The sequence below is a fragment of the Recurvomyces mirabilis genome, assembly GCF_035927965.1.
Source record: "Recurvomyces mirabilis strain CCFEE 5264 chromosome Unknown scaffold_27, whole genome shotgun sequence".
Classification (NCBI taxonomy): Eukaryota; Fungi; Ascomycota; class Dothideomycetes; order Mycosphaerellales; family Teratosphaeriaceae; genus Recurvomyces; species Recurvomyces mirabilis.
In genome coordinates this window covers 317,226-342,081 of record NW_027041961.1, presented here as the reverse complement: position 1 = coordinate 342,081, position 24,856 = coordinate 317,226, and the positions used below count along the sequence as shown (strand labels likewise).

At 53.5% G+C, this 24,856-nt stretch overlaps 8 protein-coding genes and 1 non-coding gene across 9 annotated transcripts; 6 read left to right on the top strand and 3 right to left on the bottom strand.

Moving 5' to 3' along the window:
* Positions 1–50: 50 nt before the first annotated feature.
* LTS14_008833 (uncharacterized protein) lies at positions 51–3,125 on the top strand (the record flags this gene model as incomplete). Its single annotated transcript, XM_064841518.1, has 1 exon — positions 51–3,125. The coding sequence occupies one exon, from the start codon at positions 51–53 to the stop codon at positions 3,123–3,125; it is 3,075 nt and encodes a 1,024-aa protein (XP_064691009.1).
* An 866-nt stretch (positions 3,126–3,991) lies between these two features.
* On the top strand, positions 3,992–4,098 carry LTS14_008832. Its single transcript has one exon. It is a non-coding gene; the product is annotated as a tRNA-Ile (tRNA).
* Positions 4,099–4,908: 810 nt separating this feature from the next.
* LTS14_008831 (uncharacterized protein) lies at positions 4,909–6,741 on the top strand (the record flags this gene model as incomplete). The annotated part of the gene is made up of 4 exons (XM_064841517.1): positions 4,909–5,117; positions 5,177–5,372; positions 5,437–5,934; positions 5,989–6,741. The coding sequence occupies 4 exons, from the start codon at positions 4,909–4,911 to the stop codon at positions 6,739–6,741; spliced, it is 1,656 nt and encodes a 551-aa protein (XP_064691008.1).
* Positions 6,742–7,180: 439 nt separating this feature from the next.
* Positions 7,181–8,436, top strand: LTS14_008830 (uncharacterized protein; the record flags this gene model as incomplete). Its single annotated transcript, XM_064841516.1, has 6 exons — positions 7,181–7,368; positions 7,420–7,479; positions 7,537–7,664; positions 7,724–7,735; positions 7,783–8,219; positions 8,284–8,436. The coding sequence occupies 6 exons, from the start codon at positions 7,181–7,183 to the stop codon at positions 8,434–8,436; spliced, it is 978 nt and encodes a 325-aa protein (XP_064691007.1).
* A 2,151-nt stretch (positions 8,437–10,587) lies between these two features.
* On the top strand, positions 10,588–13,027 carry LTS14_008829 (uncharacterized protein; the record flags this gene model as incomplete). The annotated part of the gene is made up of 3 exons (XM_064841515.1): positions 10,588–10,683; positions 10,748–12,252; positions 12,301–13,027. 3 exons carry the CDS (start codon positions 10,588–10,590, stop codon positions 13,025–13,027), a joined length of 2,328 nt encoding a protein of 775 aa, XP_064691006.1.
* Positions 13,028–13,385: 358 nt separating this feature from the next.
* Positions 13,386–14,818, bottom strand: LTS14_008828 (uncharacterized protein; the record flags this gene model as incomplete). Its single annotated transcript, XM_064841514.1, has 3 exons — positions 13,386–13,412; positions 13,468–14,643; positions 14,693–14,818. The coding sequence occupies 3 exons, from the start codon at positions 14,816–14,818 to the stop codon at positions 13,386–13,388; spliced, it is 1,329 nt and encodes a 442-aa protein (XP_064691005.1).
* Positions 14,819–15,958: 1,140 nt separating this feature from the next.
* Positions 15,959–18,732, top strand: LTS14_008827 (uncharacterized protein; the record flags this gene model as incomplete). The annotated part of the gene is made up of 4 exons (XM_064841513.1): positions 15,959–16,235; positions 16,286–16,830; positions 16,886–18,397; positions 18,448–18,732. 4 exons carry the CDS (start codon positions 15,959–15,961, stop codon positions 18,730–18,732), a joined length of 2,619 nt encoding a protein of 872 aa, XP_064691004.1.
* Positions 18,733–18,863: 131 nt separating this feature from the next.
* On the bottom strand, positions 18,864–20,717 carry LTS14_008826 (uncharacterized protein; the record flags this gene model as incomplete). The annotated part of the gene is made up of 1 exon (XM_064841512.1): positions 18,864–20,717. The coding sequence occupies one exon, from the start codon at positions 20,715–20,717 to the stop codon at positions 18,864–18,866; it is 1,854 nt and encodes a 617-aa protein (XP_064691003.1).
* Positions 20,718–21,575: 858 nt separating this feature from the next.
* On the bottom strand, positions 21,576–24,659 carry LTS14_008825 (uncharacterized protein; the record flags this gene model as incomplete). The annotated part of the gene is made up of 1 exon (XM_064841511.1): positions 21,576–24,659. The coding sequence occupies one exon, from the start codon at positions 24,657–24,659 to the stop codon at positions 21,576–21,578; it is 3,084 nt and encodes a 1,027-aa protein (XP_064691002.1).
* Between the last annotated feature and the right edge of the window lie 197 nt (positions 24,660–24,856).

Genomic DNA, 24,856 nt, shown 5'->3' with positions numbered 1-24,856 from the left:
GCTGCTTGTCCGAAAGCCTGTTTCCTTGAGTAGTAGGTATTCACTCCACTATGTCCTACCCGTATGACGACGACGATACCATGCATCCCGACGATGCTTCCCCGTGGAGCTTCCACGATGCAAGGGCGACTTCTTCCACGCCCGATGACATGGACTCGTCTGCACCTTCCCGACCGAGGGCGAGTACACGTCAGGGACCACGGATCAGTCGGCATAGCAGTCTGCCGAGAGTGCTGTTTGGATCGGGAAGTGCATCGATATTCGGGTCTGGGTCGGCGAGGATGGAGGATGAGCAGGAACAAGAACATGACCATGACCATGACCATGAACATGAACATGAACAGCCTGCTGAGAGACCACCATTGTTGTCCTTACAACCGCCGAGCCAAGAGCAAGTCGATGGGGTCAGGCCGGCCTTGTCTACACTCCCACCCACACCCAAGAGGCCGGTCAAATTATCACGAACTTCAGGCCAAGCAGATGTCAACCTGACACACTTGTCCGAGGTGGAGAAGGAGGCAGATGATCCTACGGCCAACCTCGCATCCTCGTCGAGAGGTACGGTGGATCGACAGCAGTCCACTACACTCACCACTCTCAGCCGCCTCTTCGCCGTCCAGTCTGCCGTCTCGCCCGAAGCATCGAGACATAGCTCCTACCTCTTCAACCAACATCAACACTCCTACGAACGCAACATACATACCAACAACATCCCGGACCTCCCAAACCATCTCTACACTCGCGGACTACTAGAAGGCAAGCACTCCGACATCACCGTCAATGCCTTTGGTCAGAAGTACCGCCTACATCGTCTCGTCCTCGACCAAGCCCCCTTCTTCACCTCCGCTCTCTCCGCGCCTTGGTTGGAAGCGGACGCCAAGGAAGTCACGGTCCACCCAGAAGACCTAGACGCCTCCATCACCCAAAGCAGCTTCGAACTAGCACTCAAACGCCTCTACGGAGCAAGTACCCTCCAAGAGGAAGATGGCGAAGCCGTCGGTCTCTTCGCCACAGCCTGCTGGCTTGAGATGCAAGATCTCATCGATGATTCCATTGGAAGCATGCTCCGACACATGACGCCTGAGACTATAAGTCCGCTTATCAAGCTGGTGACGAGTAATTACTATGGCCGGTCTGGGGACAAGATTCTTGCTAGTGCCAAGGCGATGTTGTGTCGAGACGGGTGGCGGATGCCGATGCGGTATTGGGACGGGATTCCGGGAGACATTATTCGGGAGATAGTGGGTGGGGATGGTTTCTTTATTGATGGGGAATGGGATCGGTGGGTGCTTGCGAAGACGATTCTGGATCGGAGGTTGAGGTTGAGGGCTATTGAAGGTGGATTGGTGGAGGCCGGTAGGAGGAGGGTACGGAGAGCGCCTGACACGGCTAACCTCATGGCTGTGCGGTTCGATGGCGTGTATCGTAAGAATGGCGGTGGAGCTAGAGGTATGCCTGATGCTTTACAGCCCTGGATCGCACCATACACTCACCCGGATGTCGAGCCTATACTGGTCTTACTAGATGAGGGCATCCACTACATCCACCTCGACTTCGAGCAGCTACAGTTCATCCGCCGCGCACGAGATATCCTGAGCCTACCAGTGATGCCGGAGAAAGTAATCGCCAGCGCACTTTGGCAGCAAATGGAATTGCGACAGAAGGTCCTGAATGCCGACGAACATAACATGGAGCTCAATCTCTCTGAGACTTGTACAGATGGCGACGATGGCAGTGTGGCTGGAGGCGGGAGGCGTGATACTACTATGAGCATTACCACACCCTCCGAACCCCCGACCACGAGCGGCAAGGGCAAGAGTAGACAACTAGAAGCTCATCCCGACGAGCTTGAAGACGAGATCGAGAGCGGGAGCTGGGATGGCAATGGCAAGCCAAGGAAATTCTGGATTCCGGGTAGTGACTGCAATATCGTGATGGGCGGGCGAGATGAACCCGTCATCGCGACGACGAATAATGGCACTTTGCAGCGACATGCGACCCGGCTTTCTGCCACGATCCAGCCGGAAGATATCCAGTGGGCGGCTGATTTCGCGGCCATGACCTCGCAGCCTCGACCTCAGACGGCCGGCTCGGACGGCATCAACAACGGCGATTCTGCTCCTCCATTAGCAGAGGTACGGTATACGCACTTCCCACCTTTCCGCTTCGCGGCCGAATTCCCGAACCCGCGGTTGCTGAAGGAGAAGAAGCGAGTGTATAGTCGCACGGTCTTCTACGCGGGCAGTCTGTGGAATATCTATATTCAGAAGGTGGCGACTAGTCGGAATAAACAGTTGGGTGTTTATTTGCATCGGGCGAAGGAGCGAGAGACGGAGGATTTGGTTGCGGGGGGATCGGGGATTGGAGGGGGGGTGGGGGTGGATCAGAGGATCGGGACGTTGGAAAGGGAGATGGTGGGTGGGAGGGGGGGAAGGAGGAGGGAGAGGAGGTTGAGGCGGCTGGATGGTGGGGAAGGGGAGGAGAGCGAGGGGAGTGTGCCGGGGGATTTGGATAGTGCTGTTACTGGTGCAGGTGGTGCGACGGAGAGCGCGAGAGCGAGTACCATGCGCTCGCTCCTCGGCCGCGGCGCGGGAGCCCCACGACCAGGGCAGAAGGAAGCTGGACAACCCCCCGGCACATCAATGGGAGCCGGAAATATGCCCTTCACCGACAGCGAACACGAACACGATCACTACGATCTCAACGATTCCGACCTCCTCTCCTCCGACGACCCCTCGGACTCCGAACACCCCCCTCTCCCCCCCGCCCCACCTCGTATCCCAACCTTACCCCCCTACGTCGACGCCCGACCGACGATCAAAACGTATTTCAAAATCTACTCGCCTTCGCGGGGGGGAAGGATGTTGAGTGTGTATGAGAGCGCGCCGGATAAGTTTAATTTCTCGCAGAGCTGGGGGTGGAAGAGTAGTACGCTTATGCTCGATGAGGGGTTGCTTGGGTCTGGTGGTGGTGGTGTCGGTGGGGGTGGGAGTCCGGGTGGGGTGGGTGGTGGTACGGGGGATGATGAGGGGATGGGTGTGGGTGGGGTGGATGAATTGGGGGTGAAGGGGAGTGGGAGGGGGGATGGGCGGTTGAGGTTTATGGTTGTTATTGGGAATATCTGATTTGGTTCACATGCTGTCGGTTTAGCGTTGGTGTTGGGGCGCGAAGCTTGCTCTTGTGTGTGGGTGGGTGGCTTTCGTTGTCAGATAGTGGATGATATGGAAGACTTTGGCAGCGTGCATACTCAATCCTTGCTCTTCTGCGTTGTGGTGCAATGTGGTCTCTCTTGCCGTTTTGAGGTGGCCAGCGTCATGAACCTATCGTCAGACCATGTTGCGGTGAGGTCGAAGGAGTGGAGCGACGTCAAGAGTAGCGCAGGCTCAAGCTGCATGTAGTAGTCGCTACAGACACTTTTCTCCCGTTCCACCACTTGTATACTCCATATCCTGACGAACTGGTGGTCCCATGGCAAGTCCAACCATCCCGTTCTCGTGAGCGCTGGAGGGAATTCGCCCCGACAACGAAAGATACATGACTCGAAACAAGTCAAGTCGTTAGACGACAACGGGTTCATTGATCGCGATCTTTGCTGCGAGCACATGACCCGCATAAGACGCAACTAAGCTATGTAGATCCGCACGCCGTGAAGGCGGTCGAAAAGGTGGAAGGGATGTCCTACGTTGGTCGTTGCTGCTAACCCAAACCCTAACCCTAACATATGATGTGATTGCTTCTCAACCTGAACCCAGCCAATTGATCGTTTTGGACGTTGAGACGATCTTTAACTGGCCACAAGGACGATCTGTTATTGATATGATTCGATGTTAGTCATCATTTGTTGATAATCGGACATTGGATATCGTCAAAGTGCATGGAGGGCGCGCGGCATCATGTCGGCAAAAATAGTATAACATTATGTATCCTCTAGTTACAATTGATCCTCAGATATGGTCTCAGAATACGTGCGACAAAGTTGCTCATTCTGGTCGATTAGCTCAGTTGGTTAGAGCGTGGTGCTAATAGTGGATGGCTTCACAGCCTGATACTGAAACGCCAAGGTCGCGAGTTCGACGTAGGTTACAACCACAATATACTGCTGCATTATCATCAATCTAACAAATGTCACAGCCTCGTATTGACCATCAGTTCCTTTTTGCGTAGGTTTTGCACTGGAAGCAGAGAACAGGGGCTCATCGTAAACGTGCCTCGAGAAACCTTTTGCTCTCATGGAAACCGTTTTATGGCTCGTCCTCTGGGTATATACGGCCAACGGTTGACTTGGTGAGGTTTTTTGGGGTGCAGAATTCACCCCAAAGCTTAGAACTATTCCCACTCCGCCGAGACTTTCTGGCCTGGAATTTGCAAGGAGCCGTGGAGGATCGATAACATTCAAGCATGCATCCTCATTCCTGAATCTGCTCATGAACGCCGTTCGTTGTGACGATCGTTTGATGCCGTCTGAGCTGCAAAGTACTCCTCGAAATTCGACCACTTACAAACCGTGTACACACTACCGAGGACCTTATCGCCACGATTTCTGGCGTGGAGTAATATGTACACCCAATGCGCTTTGCCTATCTACACTGCTGATCAGGAGCTTGCCAGGCTCGATTTCATGATTGCATTGGTCGAGACCCCGTCGACAGCTCCCCTGGCCCGATCTCACATGTGCATGCTATGCAGGTGCATGCAGTAGAGTACTCGGCATGCAGTGCAGGCAAACGTGGTTTTGGCCATTGGAAGCGCTATCTGCTCATTGATGGACCCCACAGATAAGCTTTCCAACTAATATGGTGTAGCAGATAGGGTGGTGTGTCTATATCGGCCATGGCTGCAGGTCTGCCGTTTTTGTTGTCTTCTGTGCTACATTAATATATAAGAGCATCTGATCAGTCTGTTTTCAATATGTCCGACACGAACGATGAGGAGAAGAAGGTGCCAAGACTGCCTGCAGACCAGGACCAGGAAGATGCCGATGCTGGACAGGGCGAACTGATTAATGTTTCTGGTCACGTTCAGGAACTGGACCGCCATTTCGATTTCCTTTCTATTGCCTCTCTGGCAATTTGCAGCGATAATGCATGGGGCGCTGGAGGTGCATCCATTGTCGTTTCGTGAGTACCATTCCAACAAGAAGCACGAGCCCACTATTGCATGTTCTCATGCACTTCAGGCTCTACAATGGAGGCGGTCCTGGCGTGCTCTACGGTCTCTTGGTCTCGATATTCTTCTACTCCACTATCGCTGCATCGTTAGCCGAGCTTGCGTCTGCGCTGCCATCCTCCGCAAATGTGTATCACTGGTCTTCTGTCACTGCTGGAAAATATGGCAAGCTTGTGAGCTTCTATGCTGGATGGTGGAACTGCCTGGTACGAGTCTAGACCGTCTTGCGCCATCTCCCGAACACTATCGCTGACATTGTCTCTGTGACAGGCATGGGTGTTCGGCGCCGCAGTCTGCAGCCTTGCTAGTGCCGAAGCTCTGATTGCAATGTACAGTGTATATCACCCGGACTACATCCCGCAGAGATGGCAGATTTTTGTTGCTTTCGTCTGTGTCACATGGCTGGATCTATCCTTCATCTTGTTTGGCCAACGGATCTTAGCCAGGATCGCGACTGGCATGGGTGCAACTCTACTATTGCTCTTCCTCATCGTGACCCTGATGTGTGCAATCTATCCAAGCACGACCGGCGCCGGCTATGCCAGCAATGCTGCAGTGTGGTCGGACTTCCAGAACCTCACAGGCTGGAGCAACAACGGCTTCGTCTTCATAATGGGTATACTGAATGGTGCCTATGCTATTGGTACGCCCGATGGTGTCTGTCATATGTGTGAGGAAATCCCGAACCCTCGGAAGAACATCCCAAAGGGCATACTGGTGCAGATGACGACAGGCTCTGCTACCGCATTCTTTTTCTATGTTGCACTTGTAAGTTATGACGGCTGGTCATAGTGATAAAGTTTTAAGCTGAGTCTAAACTAGCTCTACGCCGTGACAGACCTGGAAGCAGTCTTCAACACATCCATCACAGCACTACCGCTCGCCGCGATGTTTCAGCAAGTCACGCGGAGCAATGCTGGCACAGTCGGCCTGCTAGCTCTCTTCCTGCTAGATCAGATTATCAATATTCCTGCTGCCCAGATGACAGCAGGTCGAATGCTCTGGACGCTTGCCCGAGATGATGCGACGCCGTTCAGTGGCTGGGTACGACATGTCTCACCCAAATGGCGCAATCCGTTCAATGCGCAGCTCGTGTGCGGCGTAGGCGTGACCATACTCGGCGCGATATATGTGGCCAATGCGACGGCATTCGCCGCCTTCGTGGGTTCCTTCACCATCTTCACGACATGGTCCTACTGTGCAGCCATTCTTCCACATATCCTGTCTGGACGCAGGTACCTCAAGCCAGGACCGTTTTGGATGCCGCCAGCTGTCGCCTATACCGTGAGTGGGATCGCATGCGCCTACATCCTCGTCTTCAATATCATCTTCATGTTTCCATACGTTTACCCGGTAGACAAGGCGACCATGAACTATGCTTGTGTAATGACAGGGGGCTGTACGATCTTGCTTACTTTATGGTATCTTTGGAAGAGGTCACATGGCTACGAGGGTCCACGGGTAGCCCTGAATGGTCACGACGACATCCTGACTGGTGTTGTTGGTCTGAGTGCGAAGGATGAAGCTCGATTAAGAAGTCGAAGCGGCGTTGTAGGTTCCCAGGGATGCCATTGAGTGGTGCCCAGATAGCCAAAGCTGTGCGGTCCATTATATGCGATACGCCGCATGCATCGTGTGAGACAGTCTGCATCTCTACGAAGCAGCCGTTATCGTCACATGTCAGCAATGTATCGCTGTCCGCCTTGCCGTCGACCAATGGGAAGTATAGCAAAGTAGTCAATCTGATCCCACAAAGGCCTCTATTTCACGCAATTGCGAGCACATGCCCCCAATCCCGATATTGTTCCGATAGACAGGGTCCCAAGCTGTTCATCTTCTTTAGCCGCACGGTTAAGCGACCCGGTGAACCGTACATGCCGCCGGAGTATGTGGCTCCGGGTGTAGGGCCCTGAGAGATCGGATGGCGTGGAATCGACTATTTGTACCTGGTCTCCCGTTGTACATGAGTGGTTGAGTTGATCGTACCTGATTTATTCATAAAGACGCCGTGAAGATGACCAGACCGGAGTGGCAAGCTGATCTCGAGGAGAATGGGTACGCCGTCGTGAGAAATGTTATACCGAAGCAAGCATGTGACGACTTTGTCGAGTCGTCGCTGAAATGGCTGGAAACGTTCCCGCATGGCTTCAAGCGAGATGATCGAAGCACGTGGAAGACTGAACATCTTCCTTGGGGTCAGAAGTAGGGCTGGAAATGGCCTCGCAGTTTTGTCAACAGCTAACGACAGCACAGAGGCGGACTGTACAATCGCTATGGTGTGAATCACGAATCTTTCGTATGGAAGATCAGGACGTAAGCAATCGCCACAATTTCATCTCGATCGATCGACACTTATGCATGCTACTGCAGAGAACCCGGTGTGCTCAAGGTCTTCGAACAGGTCTGGGGCACGGACGATCTTATCGCTTCATTCGACGGACTCAACATCACTCTGCCTGTAAACGCCAAGACTGGCCGGACGGACATTGAGAAGACTTGTGAGTAGTTTTAGATGACAAAATGTGTAGTGTACTTGCGTACTGACTCTGTCCTTTAGCACCATGGCCTCGTATGTTGTCGTCATGCAATGGTCGTGGTCGATACTAACTCTACTAGATATCGATCAGAACCCACGCAAAGTCGACCGCTTCGAACTCTACCAAGGTATCGCAAACATGGCTCCGAACGGGCCTGAAGACGGCGGACTCGTTGTCCTGGCTGGCTCACATAAGCTTCATCAGAAGCATTTCGATCAAATTGGCGGCTTCCGACCCGAATGTGATCAAGGTGCCAGTCAGAATGGCTATGACTTTAGCGATACAGACGCAGATTGGTACCGCAAGCAAGGCTGTAAGGAAGTGAAGATCTGTGCTGGTGCTGGTGATTTGATCCTCTGGGACAGTCGAACAATCCACTGGAATGCCAGTCCCGTCGGTTCGCAAATTCGGTTCATCTCCTATGTCTGCTACTGCCCCAGAACTTTCGCATCAGATCAAGTGCTCAAGGAGAAGCTGGAAGTGTTCCAACAACGGAAGGGCACCACTCACTGGCCTGTAAGTCGAAAGCATGGGATTGAAACTGCCGCGATGACTTTATCATGCTGATAACATCATCTAGAACATGAACGTCATCCCATCCGATCGAACAGACTACCACTACGCTCAACCGAGACGGCCGGACGACTCGATCGATCCAGCTAATCGGGATAGACCATTCGTGGAGCCAGAAGAGAATGCGTCGGTCATGCGGCTAGTTGGTGTTCGTGCGTAATTCAAGCTATCTCCGAGAATCCGGTCACGACCGGCTTTCTTCTTCAAGTAGGGTATAATGCTGGTGCGCAAGCAGGCAAGGAGTTAATACTAGAGGAATGCTTGGGACTGCGAGAGGCGCTCTGGGATGGGTTCAGATACTTCTGTTTGATGATAACGCTTATACGCTTGACAAATCTTCGCTCAGCGTATGACCGGCTTACTTCGATTTTGCTACTGGCGGGATGATCGGCTTTACCGTTGATCGTCTCTTGATGGTGAACAGACTCTTCAGCTTCTGCAGTCGTGACTCGCGATCTTTATCCTGTCTTGCTATTTCGTCCCGCGACATAACGGGAGAAGCTGGTGAGGCAGGCCTAGCAGGAGCATTTGCGTCGTGCTCTACATCTTCATCGCTGGCATTTATCTCGTATTCTTTGGACTTCCGCCGATGTTCTCTGACATGCGTGGCAACCACACGCCGCAGAACTTGACTAGCATTGAGCCCACTGAAGCTGCCTGAAGCTCTCTGCGTGGCTGAGTTGCGCCATGGACAGTGTTCACGATGAAGCTCGTTCAAGTCGAGCATCGTGGTACCTTGATCTTCAGGATCTGAAGACGATGGAGCCAATCTGTATCCTGGTTGATACATCCATAGACCCACTCGTTGAAAGCAGGCATCGCAGTGTAGCAATTGATTACTCGAATCAACAGCACCGCGCCAACCCTGAACAGCAATTTGATATGCTTTATGGTCATGATGTTCGCCAAGGAGATCGACTGGTTGAGGCAGAGCATTATCTTGTTCCCCAACCTGCTTTCCAAGACTCGTGTTTCTGATCGCGTCCGAGATATTCAAGAGTGAGATATAGCGTTGTTTGAGTTCAGGCTGCCATATCGAGGGTCGGATGACTTGCAGATGATATATGTCGTCCTTGCAGCCCGCCTTCCGCCACATACACATATGCGAGTGACCATCGATGATTAATGTTTGGTAGCGCTTCACCAGTGCAGACTCCAGAGTATGGTCGTCGTCGTATTGATCCTCACCGTCACTCCCGGGTTCTCCACCATCCGTGCCTTCCTTCCTAGGTAGCTCGAGGTCCACAACTACACGCCTTTCGCATCCACCCCGGCAAGCAACTGTGTTGACATCCACGCACGTCCAACCTCTCTTAGCCCAAGCTACCTCGTTGATCTCCTCTGGCTTGGGATGCCATAGACTAACACTACTGAATGTCTTCAGTCTTGCAAGGAAGGTTTCATGTGACCAAGGCGAGAAGTTAGGCGGTTGCTTCGGCGCCGTGTCCGTGGTCTGCAGTACCGGCTGTGTCCGAGAGATTGTAGAGGAAGTGCTGGTGCTCCGTCTGACTCGCTTCGCAGCTGGTTCGACAGTAGGACGTGTTGCCGGCGGGTTGTTCAGGCTATCCAGCGCCTTGTAGAACTTGCGCTTTGTGGTTGCGATTGCTTCTGTCATGGTGTATATTGCTGGCAGACCTGCTGCTATCGTATTGTTGGCGGAACCCAGGGTGCACTCATCTCGTAAGTGAGGCTGGTGTGATGGTCGTGTTTGACAATGGAAGGCCTCGCCTATTGTTCGCGTCTTCACGTGACGCGGAAAGTCCGCGCTCCCTCCGCGGCGAAAAGTTGCCCGACATGCCGTCTTTGACTAGATCGCGGCAACCTCGCAATGCAGAAGTCCGTTACGAGGTGATAGGATAAGTATGCTGAGCAGAGTCGCTCCTCTCTGATGTATGCTGAAGCGAAGTGCCTACTTGTCAAGTGCCATTATCATAGAAACAAAGCATTATTGTTGGGCGTGCAGATATCTTGCGGCCGAGAGGCTCGGACATGTGCTGATTACTAAGTAGATTTCAGCCATTCACTGCACGATCTTACCCTAGAGCGGTATATGACGACCAGGAAGGAGCATTAAAGTTTGCGACTCACAGCTGCATACATCGACACTCTCTGCGTAGTCTGTTCTGGATGGGCAGCCGACCATACAATTCGTGAGCTCTCGCACTGTGAGTGACATAATAACACCACGACCGAAACGACCCGAAGCATCGTCATAACTGGAAAACTTGGATCTACTTGTGCGTAGCCGCGCCGGCCTTCTGTACTCGCATGAAGACGAGCCTTACCTGATCGAATTCGTCAAGTGTTAATGATGGCACTTTTCGTACCGACGGGCATCTCCAACACAGGCACTCCTCCTCTTACCAATGGAAGTAATGATGACCACCAGCACATTCGACTCGCCTGCGTATGTGTAACAGACCGCATCCATCTCTTAATCCTCCCTGCGTTGACACTTACACTTCTCCCAGCAAGCATGCCAACGGAAAAAGATCAAATGCGATAGAACCTTCCCGTGCGCGCAATGTACGAGGTCAAATTTGCAATGCGTGGCAAGCTCACGGAAACCTCGAGCTCGACATGCCGGGAAGCGGGCGGTGGATTCGGAACTGAGGAACCGGATTTCGAAACTCGAAAGCCTTGTTGAAAGTCTCAGCGGCGACGTAGGAGCCCAAGATGATGTCACGAATGGCGAAGTCTCTACACCTGACGACCAAGACGGCGACGACGCTTCCTCGCCAACTGTAGGAAAGTATCTCGGCAGTCCGTTCTGGTCGAGCTTGACTACAGAAGTCCAGGCCATTCGCGATGCACTAGAAGACGAGGAGACTGAGCTCGAGACCACACCGTCTGATAGTACAGCGCCCCAAGGGGCGCACATCAACTCTAATGACTTCGACTTTCTGATCGCACCCGCAGGAGCTATATATATCGTGCCTGGTGCCTTGACCGAGCCGTCTTCGATCATGCAGTGTGAGCTCATAAATGAGTACTTCAGCAACGTCAATCCGATGCTGAAGATAATGCATGAGCCGACGGTACGTGCCTTACTCGAAGAAGGTGCGCCGTACCTCGGTCACGAAGCATCTGCGTACTGCAACAAAGCATTGAGGGCTGTCATATGGTATGCGGCTGCCAACTCGGTCACCGATAAGCATTGTATGGACCGTTACGGCCAGTCACGCGCGGACATGATGAACCAGTATCGGCGGTCTATTGATGTCCACCTGGCTCAAGCGGATCTCATGAACACGACTGACCTGGCTACACTCCAAGCATTGACAATCTATCTGGCCTCCTCTCGTATGTCAGACCTGAGTCGTCGTGTCTGGACCATGACCGGCTTTCTCGTCCGGATCGCCCGAGCCTGTGGCCTCGATCACAAAGCCACATATCACCTCAAACCCTTCGAACAACAGATGCGTCGACGGCTGTGGCATGCAATCAGATTTCTCGACGTTTTTGCCGCTCTGGACCGCGCCACTGAGCCTCTGATCCTGGAAGACACATTCGACACGCCGCTCCCGAACAATGTGGATGATTTTGAATTTGACGAGCACTCCACCAGCATTCCCAATCATACAGATCGCTTCACAGATATGTGCTTCTCCTTACTAGCCTACGATGCTGTTCGAGGCACCTGTCGACTTAGCACGCCAGAATATAGGCCTACGGGTGATACTTGGCAACAACGTCTCGATTTCGCGAATGCTTTCAGTGCTGAAGTGCAGGAGAAGTATATCTCGAAATGCGATGTCTCGGTTCCATTCCAGCGACTGGTTCACACGATCGGTACCTCGATGTCGAAAGGCATGCTGTTGCGCGCTATTCGACCGATCCAGCGTCACGTCTCAAGCATCCCACCGAGGATCGATAGTCCGTATGTGCTGGAGGTAGCCACGGATGCACTTTTGGAGAACGGGAAGATCTATGTGGATCCCGGCTTCGCCCGATGGCGGTGGTTGGTCTGGGTACAGTAAGTCTACTTTCTGATGCAATCACTTTTCGAGGCTAATTCATCTAGGTGGCACTGCTTGTCGGTCATCCTGGCTGGCCTTTGCTCCATCCGCGGCACACCACTCGCAGAAAAGGCATGGCAATGTGTTAATGATAACTACGACCGTCAACTACGATATGTCGCCGATGCCCAACAAGGTATGCTATGGCGTCCGATCGAGAAGCTGTACAAGAAGGCGGTGGCATTCCGAGATGAAGGCAGGAGAGAATCACTACCACTAGCTGCCCAGCCACCTCAGCTTCCAGGCTTGCAGCAGCATAGAACGATGTCGCAGACGGTTCCGCGCTCGCCACCTCGGACACAGCAGCGTACTCAGACCTTCCCACTCAGCGGTCTAGACACCGCCACGACGTCTTACTCCTCCGGCCGTGGCCATCACTCTCAACCTCACATGCCCATGGGCAGTATACCACTAAGCGGCACCATGAGCGCGCCCATGGACTTCAGCTTCATGGACAACGCTGATGTGAACGGTGACCTACCTGTAGGCACGAATATGGCTTTCTCAGGAACCACGGCCAGCTCAGCCAGCATGCCACAAAATGGTCTCACAGACTTAAGCATGCCACAGGACGGCATGAACGGCATGTCTTCTCAAGACCTGGGCTGGCTGGACTGGGAAACGATCATGACGGATCTCAACACGAATGTCCATATGGGCGATATACAGATGCCGCTGAATCTGCAAGCAGGGCAGGATTGGAACGGGAATCTACACCAGGATCTGATGTGAGTGCAAGGCTGACTATGTCAAGCTGAGGTGCGTGTGGTGATGGGCCGGGCTTCGAAGACTTGAGCATGGCTGTATACTACTCAACTCATTCTGATAGACACGAAAATCACAATTCAATCGACCTACAGAGCAGTGCAGCGTGATGCCTCAACTTCATCTCATTGAGTGTGTGCACAGCCTGATGATTCGCAATATTATCATTTGGGTGGAGGTTCAGTCCCGCTTTGGACTCTCAAACGAAGTCTGTATGCTTTGCAACTATATAATGATACTTTCATGCTTTTGGCCGTCGCTAACATGATTTCTGAAACGAGCTAGACGCGTAGCTCGTCGACGAGCCTCTGAGCTGGGTCGCCGCTTACATGATGACCTCGTTGGTAACGTCCTGTGATGCCTGTCAGTATCTCGGCAGCACATACAAACGGGATGGCACGACTCACCCTCTTCAACTCCTTGTAAGGCAGGCACACACAGTTCTGCACTCTAACCTCGTCACCCACGGAGCACTCCTTGCCCAAGATGGTAATACTCTGCACCTTGACGCCGTTCTTGACGATACTAGTGCTGTGCTCCCGAACTGGTGTCGGCGTGCCTTCCACACGAGCCCATGCGCCCACCCGGCTGCTCCACCCGACGATAGCGTAGAGCACGCATGCATCATGGCGGATTTCGGAATCCTCCAGTACAATGGCCTCCTTGATGCGGACACCCGGACCGACAGTTACGCGAGGGCCAATGCTGACGTTAGGTCCGAGCTTGGCAGTTGGGTCGACTTTCGCGCTTGGGTGGATGAAGACGGGTGGGAGAATGTTGGCTGACGGTTTTGCGAGCTCTTCCGCTTGTTGCTGGAAGGCTTTCATGAGGTACAGAGCGTTGGCTGGAACGGCGGAGCCGGCGGTCTTGATTTGTCGCCAGAAATCCTTGGTCTCGAGTACGTAGAATTGTCTGCTGTCTGCGAGGTCGGAGAGGATGTCCTGCTCGAGGCGGATGACCTCGTTCCTTTGACCATCTTCGTCGTCATCCTGAGGTAGCCATGAGGTGTCCAGAGCGTCAGAAGACGGGTAGCTGACCAGCCGTGGGCGATCGGCACGACGCTTAATCGCACTCTTGATGCTTGGGAAGATGGCCTCGGTCGCAAAGAGGTATACGCCACAGTTGATGAGGTTGGAGATGTGGCTTTCTGGCTTCTCGACATAATGCAGCACACGTTTGCTGTGCGCATCGCTGACTATGCAACCAAAATTCGATGCCGCCTCGTTGGAAACACGTGTGCCCAGAATCACGGCCTCGGCATCCTTCTCTTCGAACAGGCGGAGCATCTGCTCAAGAGGGAAGGAACAACAGACATCAGCGTTGAGCACGAAGAAGCGGTCTGGTCGGCCCTTAAGGATGGCATCGCGGAAGTGGTAGAGACCTCCTGCTGTGCCGAGAGCTTGGTATTCGCGGAGGTAGCGGATGGAGATCTGTGGGTGGGTGCGGGAGCAGTCCTTGATGAAGTCGCGGAAGACGCTCTCGTCGTAGTAGCCGACGAGGAAGACTTCACGGATCTCAGGGACACGGGTTACTGCTGCGAAGCAGTGGGAGATGATGGAGTGGCCGGCGACTTCGAATAGAGGCTGATTATTGTCAATATATGTATGGACCATATCGCCCTTCTCATCTTACCTTGGGCACATCCAAGGACAACGGCCTGAACCTCGTTCCTCTGCTTGGTCCACCAACCAATATCACCGCCTTTGTCGATGGTGTACCTCCGCTCTTTCCCCGTACTGGGACCTGGAGTGAGGCCATAGTGTGTTTGACAATGTAAAAGAGTGTTTCGTCTTGATTGAGTGGCCCCTCCGCGAGTGACTTGACAATATCCTCCCTGTTATGATGTCTCACATACAATGGCAAGCTGTTTTGTTTCGTGTCCTGTAAGCCACTCCGTACACTTTTCCAAGCCACCAGCTCTGGTCCCGCATCGAGCTCAGGGTTCACGCTAATGCAAGGGTTCGGGGCGATCAACCCCACGTGTACTAAACATAACGAGACGGACTTCCACTCTTCTTCCTGTTCACCTTAATACTCAAGAAGCACGTATCCCTCCTCAGACTGGGAAGTTTGGACACGAAGGAACCACGAGCTTGGTTAGCCGCATGTCAATCACGATGCTGTTGTCCACGGGCCCACAGCGGAAGCTTTATGGCAGAGCTACAGCGATGACAAGAACCGACTTGCTGTGCTACGACGTGCTTTAGGCGTTACGACGCGGCAACGTACGTCCACGCCACCCACCGCCAGAATACGTGCCCTCGCTGTGAAGCTCTGTCGTCTCAATAGAAGCCCATATGTACCGAGATCTCTTGCGTGTTTCACGTGCAATATTACGGCCGACCACAGCCGACCACAGCGCTCCACAGCCTTTCACGAGAGCGTGTGACAGCTGAAGCATTTCGCCAGCAGACTCCCTCCGGCTCCGATCTCCTTGGCGTTGTCCATTGTGCTATATCGTGACGAAAGACGCAGTCAAGCTGTCGTTCACACGGGGTGAGCTTTTGCTGCCACTAGTGATGCTTTGGCCACGGTCGAGCCCTCCGCTGTAAGTATTCACCTTCCACTCGCCCTTATATGTGATCACATATTGCATCCAACCACTCCTATCAATCATGACTACCGCATACGCTTCTTGATGAGCCTCTCTCTACATCTTGGACACGAGAGCCATTCACGCATCAAGGCATTCATCCGTTGTGATTGGCAGACACGCCGGAATCTGGTGCAAACCGAAGCAAAGCAGTAAGTCGCATCTTCACTCAACCTCACTTCACACCTCACTGCGGAAGCAAGTCCGCGAAGCTGTTGCCTAGCAACTTCAACCTCCCTTCCATTCAAGCCTCTTCAACGCCTTCTCGTAACTTTCGACACCATCCCTTGCGTGATTCTAACAACATGTCGAGAATGACCAGATCTCGGGTCAAGGAAGAGCCTATCGATGAGCAAGTGCCGTCAGCTCCAGCGATACCAGCGATGCCAGTAGCGAACGGCACTGCTAGTCGTGCCGTAAGCATCAGCTCTATGTCAGCACATGTCGTAGACTCGCGCCAAACACCTCTCCCATCGACTACACACACAACCCCTGCCCACGAGCCACACCAGCTCCAAAGTTCAGGTGATACGACCGTTCCCGACCAAGACACAGAGATGGCAGATACCGAGCGCTCCCAAAGTAAGCAGTACTATATGTAGACAGAGCGAATAGAACTAACGCACAAACAGCGTTCGATGTGGCAGAAGGCGACGCCATGCTTGGTCTGGCACAACACTCTCACCAGCTTATTCATGCCATCCAAAACCTCGATGCGCTAGGTATTGATGCCACTTTGCCCTCACTACCACGCTTTATCGTGGTCGGAGACCAGAGCACCGGTAAAAGCTCGATCGTTGAGGCTATCTGCGACATCACAGTGCCAAGAGACCAAGGCACATGCACTCGGTGCCCCTTCCAGATCACGACTTCAGCAGTCCGAGGCTCAGGCCCAGCAAGTGCTGGCTGGAGTTGTACCATCACTCTTCAATACCGCTACATCTACAACCCGGATGCGCGACATGGACGTAACCGCAACGAGCTCGATCGCTGGACGGAGCAGGAGCTGTATGTCGAACCGTTCATCACCATCGAAGACAAGGGCCAGCTCGAAGACATGCTACGACGTGCTCAGCACGCCATCGTCAACCCTAGTCGCAACCCACGCGATTTCCGTAGCGGGCCTCATAGCGATAGGATTGAGGTCGGCTTCTCCCCGAATGTCGTCAGCCTCCAGGTATTTGCACTTCCATCCCCGCTACACTCGTGAATGTGTGCTAATCATCTACCAGATCCAAGGTCCTGGCTTGTCTGAACTCTCTTTCTTCGATCTCCCTGGTGCCATCAACGTGGACCCGAACGGCGAAGACCACCTGGTCGTGCTAGTTGAGAAGCTTCTGAGGTCATACTTGCGCCAGCCGAACACGCTCATCCTGCTCACCTGCGCCGCTGATCAGGACATCGAGAACTCGACAGCATTTCGATATGCCAAGCAGAGTAAGGCTTTGGACCGTTGCCTTGGCGTGCTAACCAAGCCAGACCTCGTTGGACCACAGCGGCGTCACTTGATCGAGGACATGCTTGCGGGTAACAAGTTTGTACTCGGTAGCACGAGCGCATGGTTCGTGACGAAGCAGCTAGCTCAAGAAGACCTAAGTCAAGGCTACGATCGGTCTCAGGCCCGGGCGTTCGAAGCAGAATTCTTCCGCAAAGGCATATGGGCGACTGACCTTGGAAAATACGCCGAACGCTTCGGAACACCGAATCTCCAGTCCGCAGTGTCACAGAAGCTTACGCAGCAGATTTTACACGATCTACCCCAGATCCTTCAACGTGTAGAGCAACGTCTTTCCGATGTGGATGTCGAATTGAAAGGCTTTCCAGAGAAACCAAGATCGGCTGCGCTCACGGTGCTGCAAGCATGCGATGCCTTGACAAGATCTATCGAAGCCAACCTGCGCGCCGATGGCACAGACTTTCGCACGCTGTATCGGCGACTTCTCAAGACGGCCCAATCTCAGCTTCAAGAACTCCGTCCCTTTGTCAATCTCAATACTCCTGGCTTCCAAAAGCAAGCTATCTCACTGGACTCCGAAGAGGATAGTGACCCGACACCAGACAACACTCCAAGCGGAAAGAGACGTAGAGTCGACGATGGTCGAGTTCAGCCTGTTCCCAGCACCCCAGTCCGCCGCACACCGTTCCGACCAAGACCTACCCCCACACCTCTCTCGGCGCCTCGCCCAAATTTCAAGACAGATTTACCATCCACAAGCAGGCTGAAGGTCAGACTCGACGAGGTCCGCGAGCTGTACGACAACGGAAGCAACTCTGGCCTTCCAGACCAGCTCAACCCGAGGGTAACAGATGATCTCGTACGCATGTCGCTGAAACCGTGGAGCGAGCTTGTTCCTCGTCTTATGGGGCAGGTAAGCAATCTGGTATCCGAGATGCTCAAGGACAGTATCGACGAAGCTCTCGCCACGCGCAAGCGCACGCAGCTTTTCGTCCGCTCCACAAAGGCTATCGATCATCTTTTCGAAGGTCTTATGACAGGTGTGCATGAACGTGTCTCGAATACGCTAGACTGCGAGATGAACAGGCCTATTACCTACCAATCTGTGAAGACCTTCGCGGAGCCTGTTAGGGCGAAGCTATTGCAGGACCGGGCGACTATCCGCGTTAACGAGTACTACGATACCTTGGAGAGCAAGGGCGCGAAGGTCCCGCCAACGGCCGAGCGTATGAAGAAGAGGGTAGATCTGGAAAATGGTCCGCTTAGGACAGATGAGTGGGGGCGCGAGGTCAGTTCTGAGGAGTGCTACAATATTGATTTCATGCTAACATGTTATAGGTGGCTGCTATAGCTACGCCGCTTACCTACTACGATATCGCATCCGCACGCCTGCTCGATAGCATCTCGCTTATGCTCGACTATAATCTGCTTCGTGGTCTGCAGGTGGAGCTTCTCGATACGCTTCGTTTTGAACTCCGTGTCACGGACGAAGCGTACTGCGCTGAGCTAATTGCCGAAGACCCAGCTCGCGAAAAGCGTCGTAGGGATCTTGAGGTCGAGAAGGGGAAGCTAAATCTCGCGCTCGCAGAGTTGCAGGGGCTGCGTGACCAAGCTGGCTTTTAATCGGTTGCTCTATGTTGGTGGTGGCAGGGATTGAGCATCCGCGAACTGGTCAAATTCGAATTGGTTCCAGTAATGCAGGTACGAAAGAGAAGGATGCATCGGAAGCTGCTGAACGCAGCAGAGTCGCAGGATCAGAAGTTGAAGTCTTCGAAGATGAGTTCCTTGCTAGGTAGCCATTCCATGAGCTGCTTTCGCATCGGTACGCTAGTGCATAGGTAGTACTTCTTGACATCTACGGCCTTGACAACATCATCTTCCAGCAATCTGCGCAGTTCAACTTTCGCTCCAGCGGTACGCAGCTTTGCTATGGCCTGCTCTTCACTAGAACCTGTCGCGCCAGTCACGAACAACGTAAGAGCTTTGGCCAATTCTGGACTTTCCTTTAATAACTCTGCCGCCATGTTCAGGTCACTTGCACGCAGGGTCCAGAGTACTCTTAGCCTCTCATAGTCCAACGAGCCTCCTAGAGATGGTAGTAACGGTGTAATGCCAACACCAGCAGCGATATAGCAGACTGTCTCATCATCTTCCTGCTTGACTTCGAAATCTCCGCCGAATCCCTTGACTCCGATCTCAAGGTCACCAGCTCTCGACCTGTCGTCACCTTCGGCTGGAGCATGTCTGAACAGCCAATCTGTCACGACTCCGACGTTCCGTACCGTGATTTCTAACTCGTCATCCTTTAACCGCCGAGCAGGGCGAGGTGGTATGCCAGGAGGACTTGAGACTGTGAATGTTCGAACGAAATCGTCGTTGATGGATCTGGGATCATCATCGCGCATGTGGCTGTACCCGATGTCGAGGTGGTCGGAAAAGTCGAGGGTGACATATTGGCCTGCGGTGTATGTTGCCGCATTCTGTAGGTCAAAGCGAAAGCGCGAGATCGTGGGAGTGAGCTTCGTCTGCGAGAGTAGTGTAGCCTGCTGTCTTGACGTCTGACCTTGGGCATATGCGGGTGCCTTCTCGGTGGATAGATATCGCACTTGCGGATTGTACGGCGAGCGCGAGCTGAGTACACCTCGGAAAGGCAGAGCAGCAGCAACGAATCTCGCTGATGTGATAGTGAGCTTGACACACAGGTTCGACTTTGGCAGTAGGGTACCAGCATCTTTGCCAACGAGTATCTCAATTTTGCCCGTAAAATACAGCATATCACCTGTTTCGAAATCAGGTACACAAATGCCGCAGTACGGATGCACTGCCATATTCCCAAGGGACTGATAGAATCGGTTGCCAGAGTATTCTGGCCATACTACAGCGGCGGGCTTTTCCGAAGTGCCATCTGCAAGCACTCGCAGAAATCCTGCTGGTCCGCCACGATGGTTTGTGTCCATATCCTGGTCTGGTCGTACGGTCGACATGAAGAATAGGTCAGCTTTCTCAATCAGCTTAATGGCCTGGGGATTCAAATCTGGAGCATCGTAGACCAGCTCCGGATGTGCAAATGTGGGAGTAATCCGTCGACTGTTCAGATACTTAGGGCAGTTTCCAAGACTTTGCTCGATTCTAAGCACAAGCTGGACTTCGGCAACAGAGTCATTGTGGCCAGTGATCTCGTCCTCGCGCTCACTCAAAGCTCCAGCGATCATGCGGCCAAAAAGCTTTACTCGTTTCCTGGTAGCGAGATCAATCGTGAGTCCGCCGACCATCCTTCCTTTGCCTTCCTCTCGCACTACCTCCCCAGTAGCTTCCTTGCCCACGAGCTCTTCCACCACCGGATCGTACTTGCCTGTGACGGCCGTCTTGATTCCTATAATCCCGCCACCCAACGACTGAGACATGCCCTTCTCGCCTCCCCACAGCGTGGTCCATGGTCTTCCTTCTTTGTCGAGAGTCCCTATGGCAATAGTCGGAGCTATCTTCAGATGGTTAGATAGCTGTGGCGAGAGCGTTGGCACGGTCGGGTTATCCAGAGATGGCACTTTCATGGCCCTTTGCATCTGCTCCTCGCCTTCATGCCATGGCATATCCTGGTAGAACGCCATGATCTGAGCAATCGGAGATGCTCTTCGATCGAACCAGTACTTACGCAACTCACGTATATCAAGATGAAGGCGTCGCGATTCTAGAGTCGTCCAGTACGTTTGTAGATGTATCGCCGAGTAGCATGAGTTGCCACTAATCAGCTTACTTCAGCTGGCACAGATACACAATTATGTCCACAGCTCGATTTATCTCTCACGCCCTTGTCATGCCTAATGCGTCTCGGGCGCTGCACCGGCGTTGAAGCAGTCAGCACGATGTCGTGGTCATCGTGTTGACAAATCAAGCTACGAATGGAGTTTGCGGAGCAGCCCTCTCACTTTCACAAGAACGACCTTGCTAACCTCGAACAAGCATGATGATAGCGAGATGATATTTTGGGTCAATGGAACAGGATAATGTGTGTGATCAAGCTATGGACGGTATGTACAGCAACAGCGTCAGAAGCAACAAGAGCCCAAGGTCATCCAGCTAGCCGACTCAACCCACTCCTTCAACCTCAGATGAGAGGGTTGGAAGAAGGGGAGTACGAACTCGCCATCGCGACTTCCAGCAAACCAACTCGACCCGCTCCTTCAACCTCGTAAGAAGGATGGAGAAGGGAGTACATGTTTGCCAGCCACTACACCCTGAGACCTGCCTTTTCCGACTGCACGTCTGTCTAACAATACTGCCGCATACCGCCGTCTACCTCCCGACAACGCACCACGATCACTCCCAGCCAATCCCGATCGCGCCGCTCTGAACTAAATGAACGCACACGCATCCAGCCAACCATGACGACGCCGCGCTGTATCAAGAAAATCCAACTCCATAACAATCCAATGCGCCACTCGTCGTTGCCTCTTGTTCCGTCAAAATCAGAACACAGCACTCCTACGCATCTCCCCCATGCCTCCCCGACGCATCTCCACCTCCTCCTCACTCTCGTAATCACTCAAACCCTCCCAAGGCAACTCCTCGTTCTTGCTCTCGCTAATCACACCACCTTGCCCGTCTAGACCAAACGGCGCGGCTCTACCGACACGACCCGAAAGCTCGGCTGCATCAAGGCCGATACTCATTAAAGTCTCTTCCACCTCTTCAGCATTCATGCCTTTCTCTGCCTCTGCACCCTGCAGGATGGCGAAAGCCGCAGCTTGCTTCTGACCTTCGAGGACATCGTACAGTGCGTAGACCTGATCACTGCGCTTCTCGACTTCAGTGGTCAGACGTTGGATCTTGCTGTTAGTCGCCAGACGCTGACGCTTCGAGAGAGCTGGAGTATGCTGGTGATAGCGGCGTTGCTGGGCTTCGAGCTGGAGCTTCAGGTGCACGATCTCGTCCTCAAGATTCTTGATGACGGTCGCTAGAGCCAAAGGCGGTGCCTGAGCTGGACGAATAGTGGCAGTCGTGATGTCCGGGTCTTCCACGGCCTCCCGATCGGTGACTGGAACGGGCGTCGGGATAGTGACTGAAGCATCGCCAGGATGGCAAGCCGTGCACGAGGTTGCATTGTGCTGATTGCAAGTCTTGCCACTCCCGATTGTGGACGGTATAGGCTGCGAGCTGTGCAGAGTAATGTCTGGCAATATGAAAGCTGAAGTCATGCCCTCCTCGCTCATCGCGCGACGATGACGACGTCTGCTGGTATTGCTCAAGATTGACGCATCTCCAGCCTCGTCATGCTGTTGCGTAAGAGCAGAGCCATCAGATGTGTGAGGTGATTGCACGCGCACGGTCTTTGGAGCTTTCGCAAAGTCGAGATTGCCCTCTCCAGCAAGACTGAAGCGGCCAGTGCCATTATCGAGACCAGCTGTGAGGTCCTTCAGCGACGACTTGCGAGGCAGGAAACCAGTATTATTCGAGCGAATGGTCTCTTCATGTCGCGTCTCCGGAGCAGAGGCATTGCGCTTGGCACGTCTTGCCATATGCTCCTCCTCAATCTTGCGACGTAAGTCCGCCACATCCTCTGGGCTTTGATAGCTCAGAAGAGTCAAATCGCGAGTATCTTCTGCGCGGAGCTTTTGCTTCGCTGGGCTTGGGAGGTGCATCTTCTTAAGCGTGTCACGCGTCTTTTGCGTCATCTCTTCGCCTGTCGACTCTGGCTCGCTCATTTCCGCCATGGTGGGTGCGGAAACAGTACTTTTCGAGGTTGAAACACGATGCTCTACACCGGCAGCTGCTTGACGGCGTTGCGACTTCGACCTCGAACGGCTGGAGCTGTCTCGCAAACCTTTAGCATCACGCTCGCTGCGCTCCAGAGCTTTGGTTGCCATGGCTTCAGCGCGGTGTCTCTGGACTTCGCGAGCGATTCTGGCGGCGATATCCTCCTGCATGGACTCCGTTGCTGTGAATGACTGGCGTCTCGGGTTAGGCTCTCTGACCGATGTAGCCTTGGCTTCCTTTCGGCTGCGCAAAGCAGGCTCCTGTCTCTCGGGGCTGTGATCCTTACTCTCCAGCCTCTCACGCGTGATGTCTCGCCCACTTCGACTATTTTCTCTGCGAGTCTCCACCCTGTTCCTACTGGACTCCTGCGCACGACGCACCTTACTCGAAGTATCCTTATTACCCAGAGCTTGACCTTGTGCCAGAAGCATTCTCAACTCCTCGTTCTCCTTCCTCAATTCTTGCATCTCCTCCTGCATATCATCAAATTCTCCCTGCATTTCTGCATAGCGCTCCCTAAAGGTCTCGTTCTCCCTCTCCGTTTCTTCCGTGTTGCAGTACGCCGCTCCGATTTGCGTCACAAGCTCATCTCTCTCCTTCGTAATCCTCTGGACAGTGATTTCGCTAATACTGATTTTGCGCTCAGCACGATCAAGCCTGTCCTGAGCCGCCTTAAGTGAACCCTGCAATCTCGTCTTCTCCATACGAGACTTACTCTGAGCATCATCATCCACATCAGATCCCAAAGCACTATCTGGTCTGCGGCGCTCGGCATCAAGCTGGCTGCGTAGATCAATGATCTCGCCTTCGTACTCCTCAGCACGCTTCTGTGCCTCCGAACGGCTCGTCTCCAGCTCAGCGACTTTCTGCTGGAGCAGCTGTAGCGAGGCGAAGATGGCCTTCTCTTCCTCGGGAATCGGTAGGCTCTCAAGGGGCATGTGTTGTGGCTGGAGCTGCTTGTAGTTGCCAGCAGATGTGAAGCGTGATCGAGGCTTGTTGGACGCGCGGTTGAAGACGGGCGTGCCATCCTTGCGGACACCAGAGACGAGCTCGGTGATATTGGGCAGGTCCGGCAGCATGAAGGAGTTGGCAGTATAGGTGGCAGATTGGACTGTTGGGTTGTTAAGAGCTTGGCGACGCGGTGTGCCATCTTGGGCACTGGAGAAACGCGTTGGTGGTGGAGCGACTTGCTCGTTCGTGGATACTTGTCTGGAGCGCATAAAGCGCGTGTTGCGGGTAGTGAAGGTCGCCGTGGCTTGTTGGAAGTCGTCGACAGCCATAGACACCTCACTCTCTTGGGTCATGTTGGCCAGGGCCTCAGACAGAGATCGCTGCTTGTTATTGTTGCTGGCGTTGCGCTTCAGCGCGTCGTTGGCCTTGCGCGCAGATGCTTCCCGAAGCAGACCGTCGCTCTTGCGCAGGCTATTACGTGGTCTTACTGGCGGTGTGCCTGTAATTTCATACTGACTATCACCCCCAAAGTTGAGCACAATGTTGCTCGATACATCGGCGTCCTGCTCTCGTGCTCCTCGCCTAGCGCCTCTACCCAGCTCGATAGACAAATCTGCGCTTCCTTCGCTGTCATCCTCGGAGGCCGCTACAAAGCTTGGGTGCTCGTCATAGTTCAGTGGGAGGCCCTGCCTACTGTCGTCCGGCATGTTGACGGTCGAGTTGAGGATCTGGTCGTTGTTCAGATCGAAGCTTCCTGCAGTCGCGTATTCGTCAACGTTGGGTGAGCTGGTGCGGCTGCGGTTCAGTGAGCTGAAGAGGCGGGATTTGGCAGATGAGTGTGCCATCTCTTCTGCTGTTGAGGGTGTTTTGCTCGAGTACCATGCAGCAATGATGTGTGCTGTGTCGCTGCTGGTTAGCGATAAGTCCGATTTGGTGTCGAAGACTATATGAGCTATGCTGTTGTGTTCGTGGCAATAGCAGCCTCCGCAATGGTGTCGATCGCGTTGAAGTTGCCGTGAGAAAGTGCGCGTAAACACAGGAC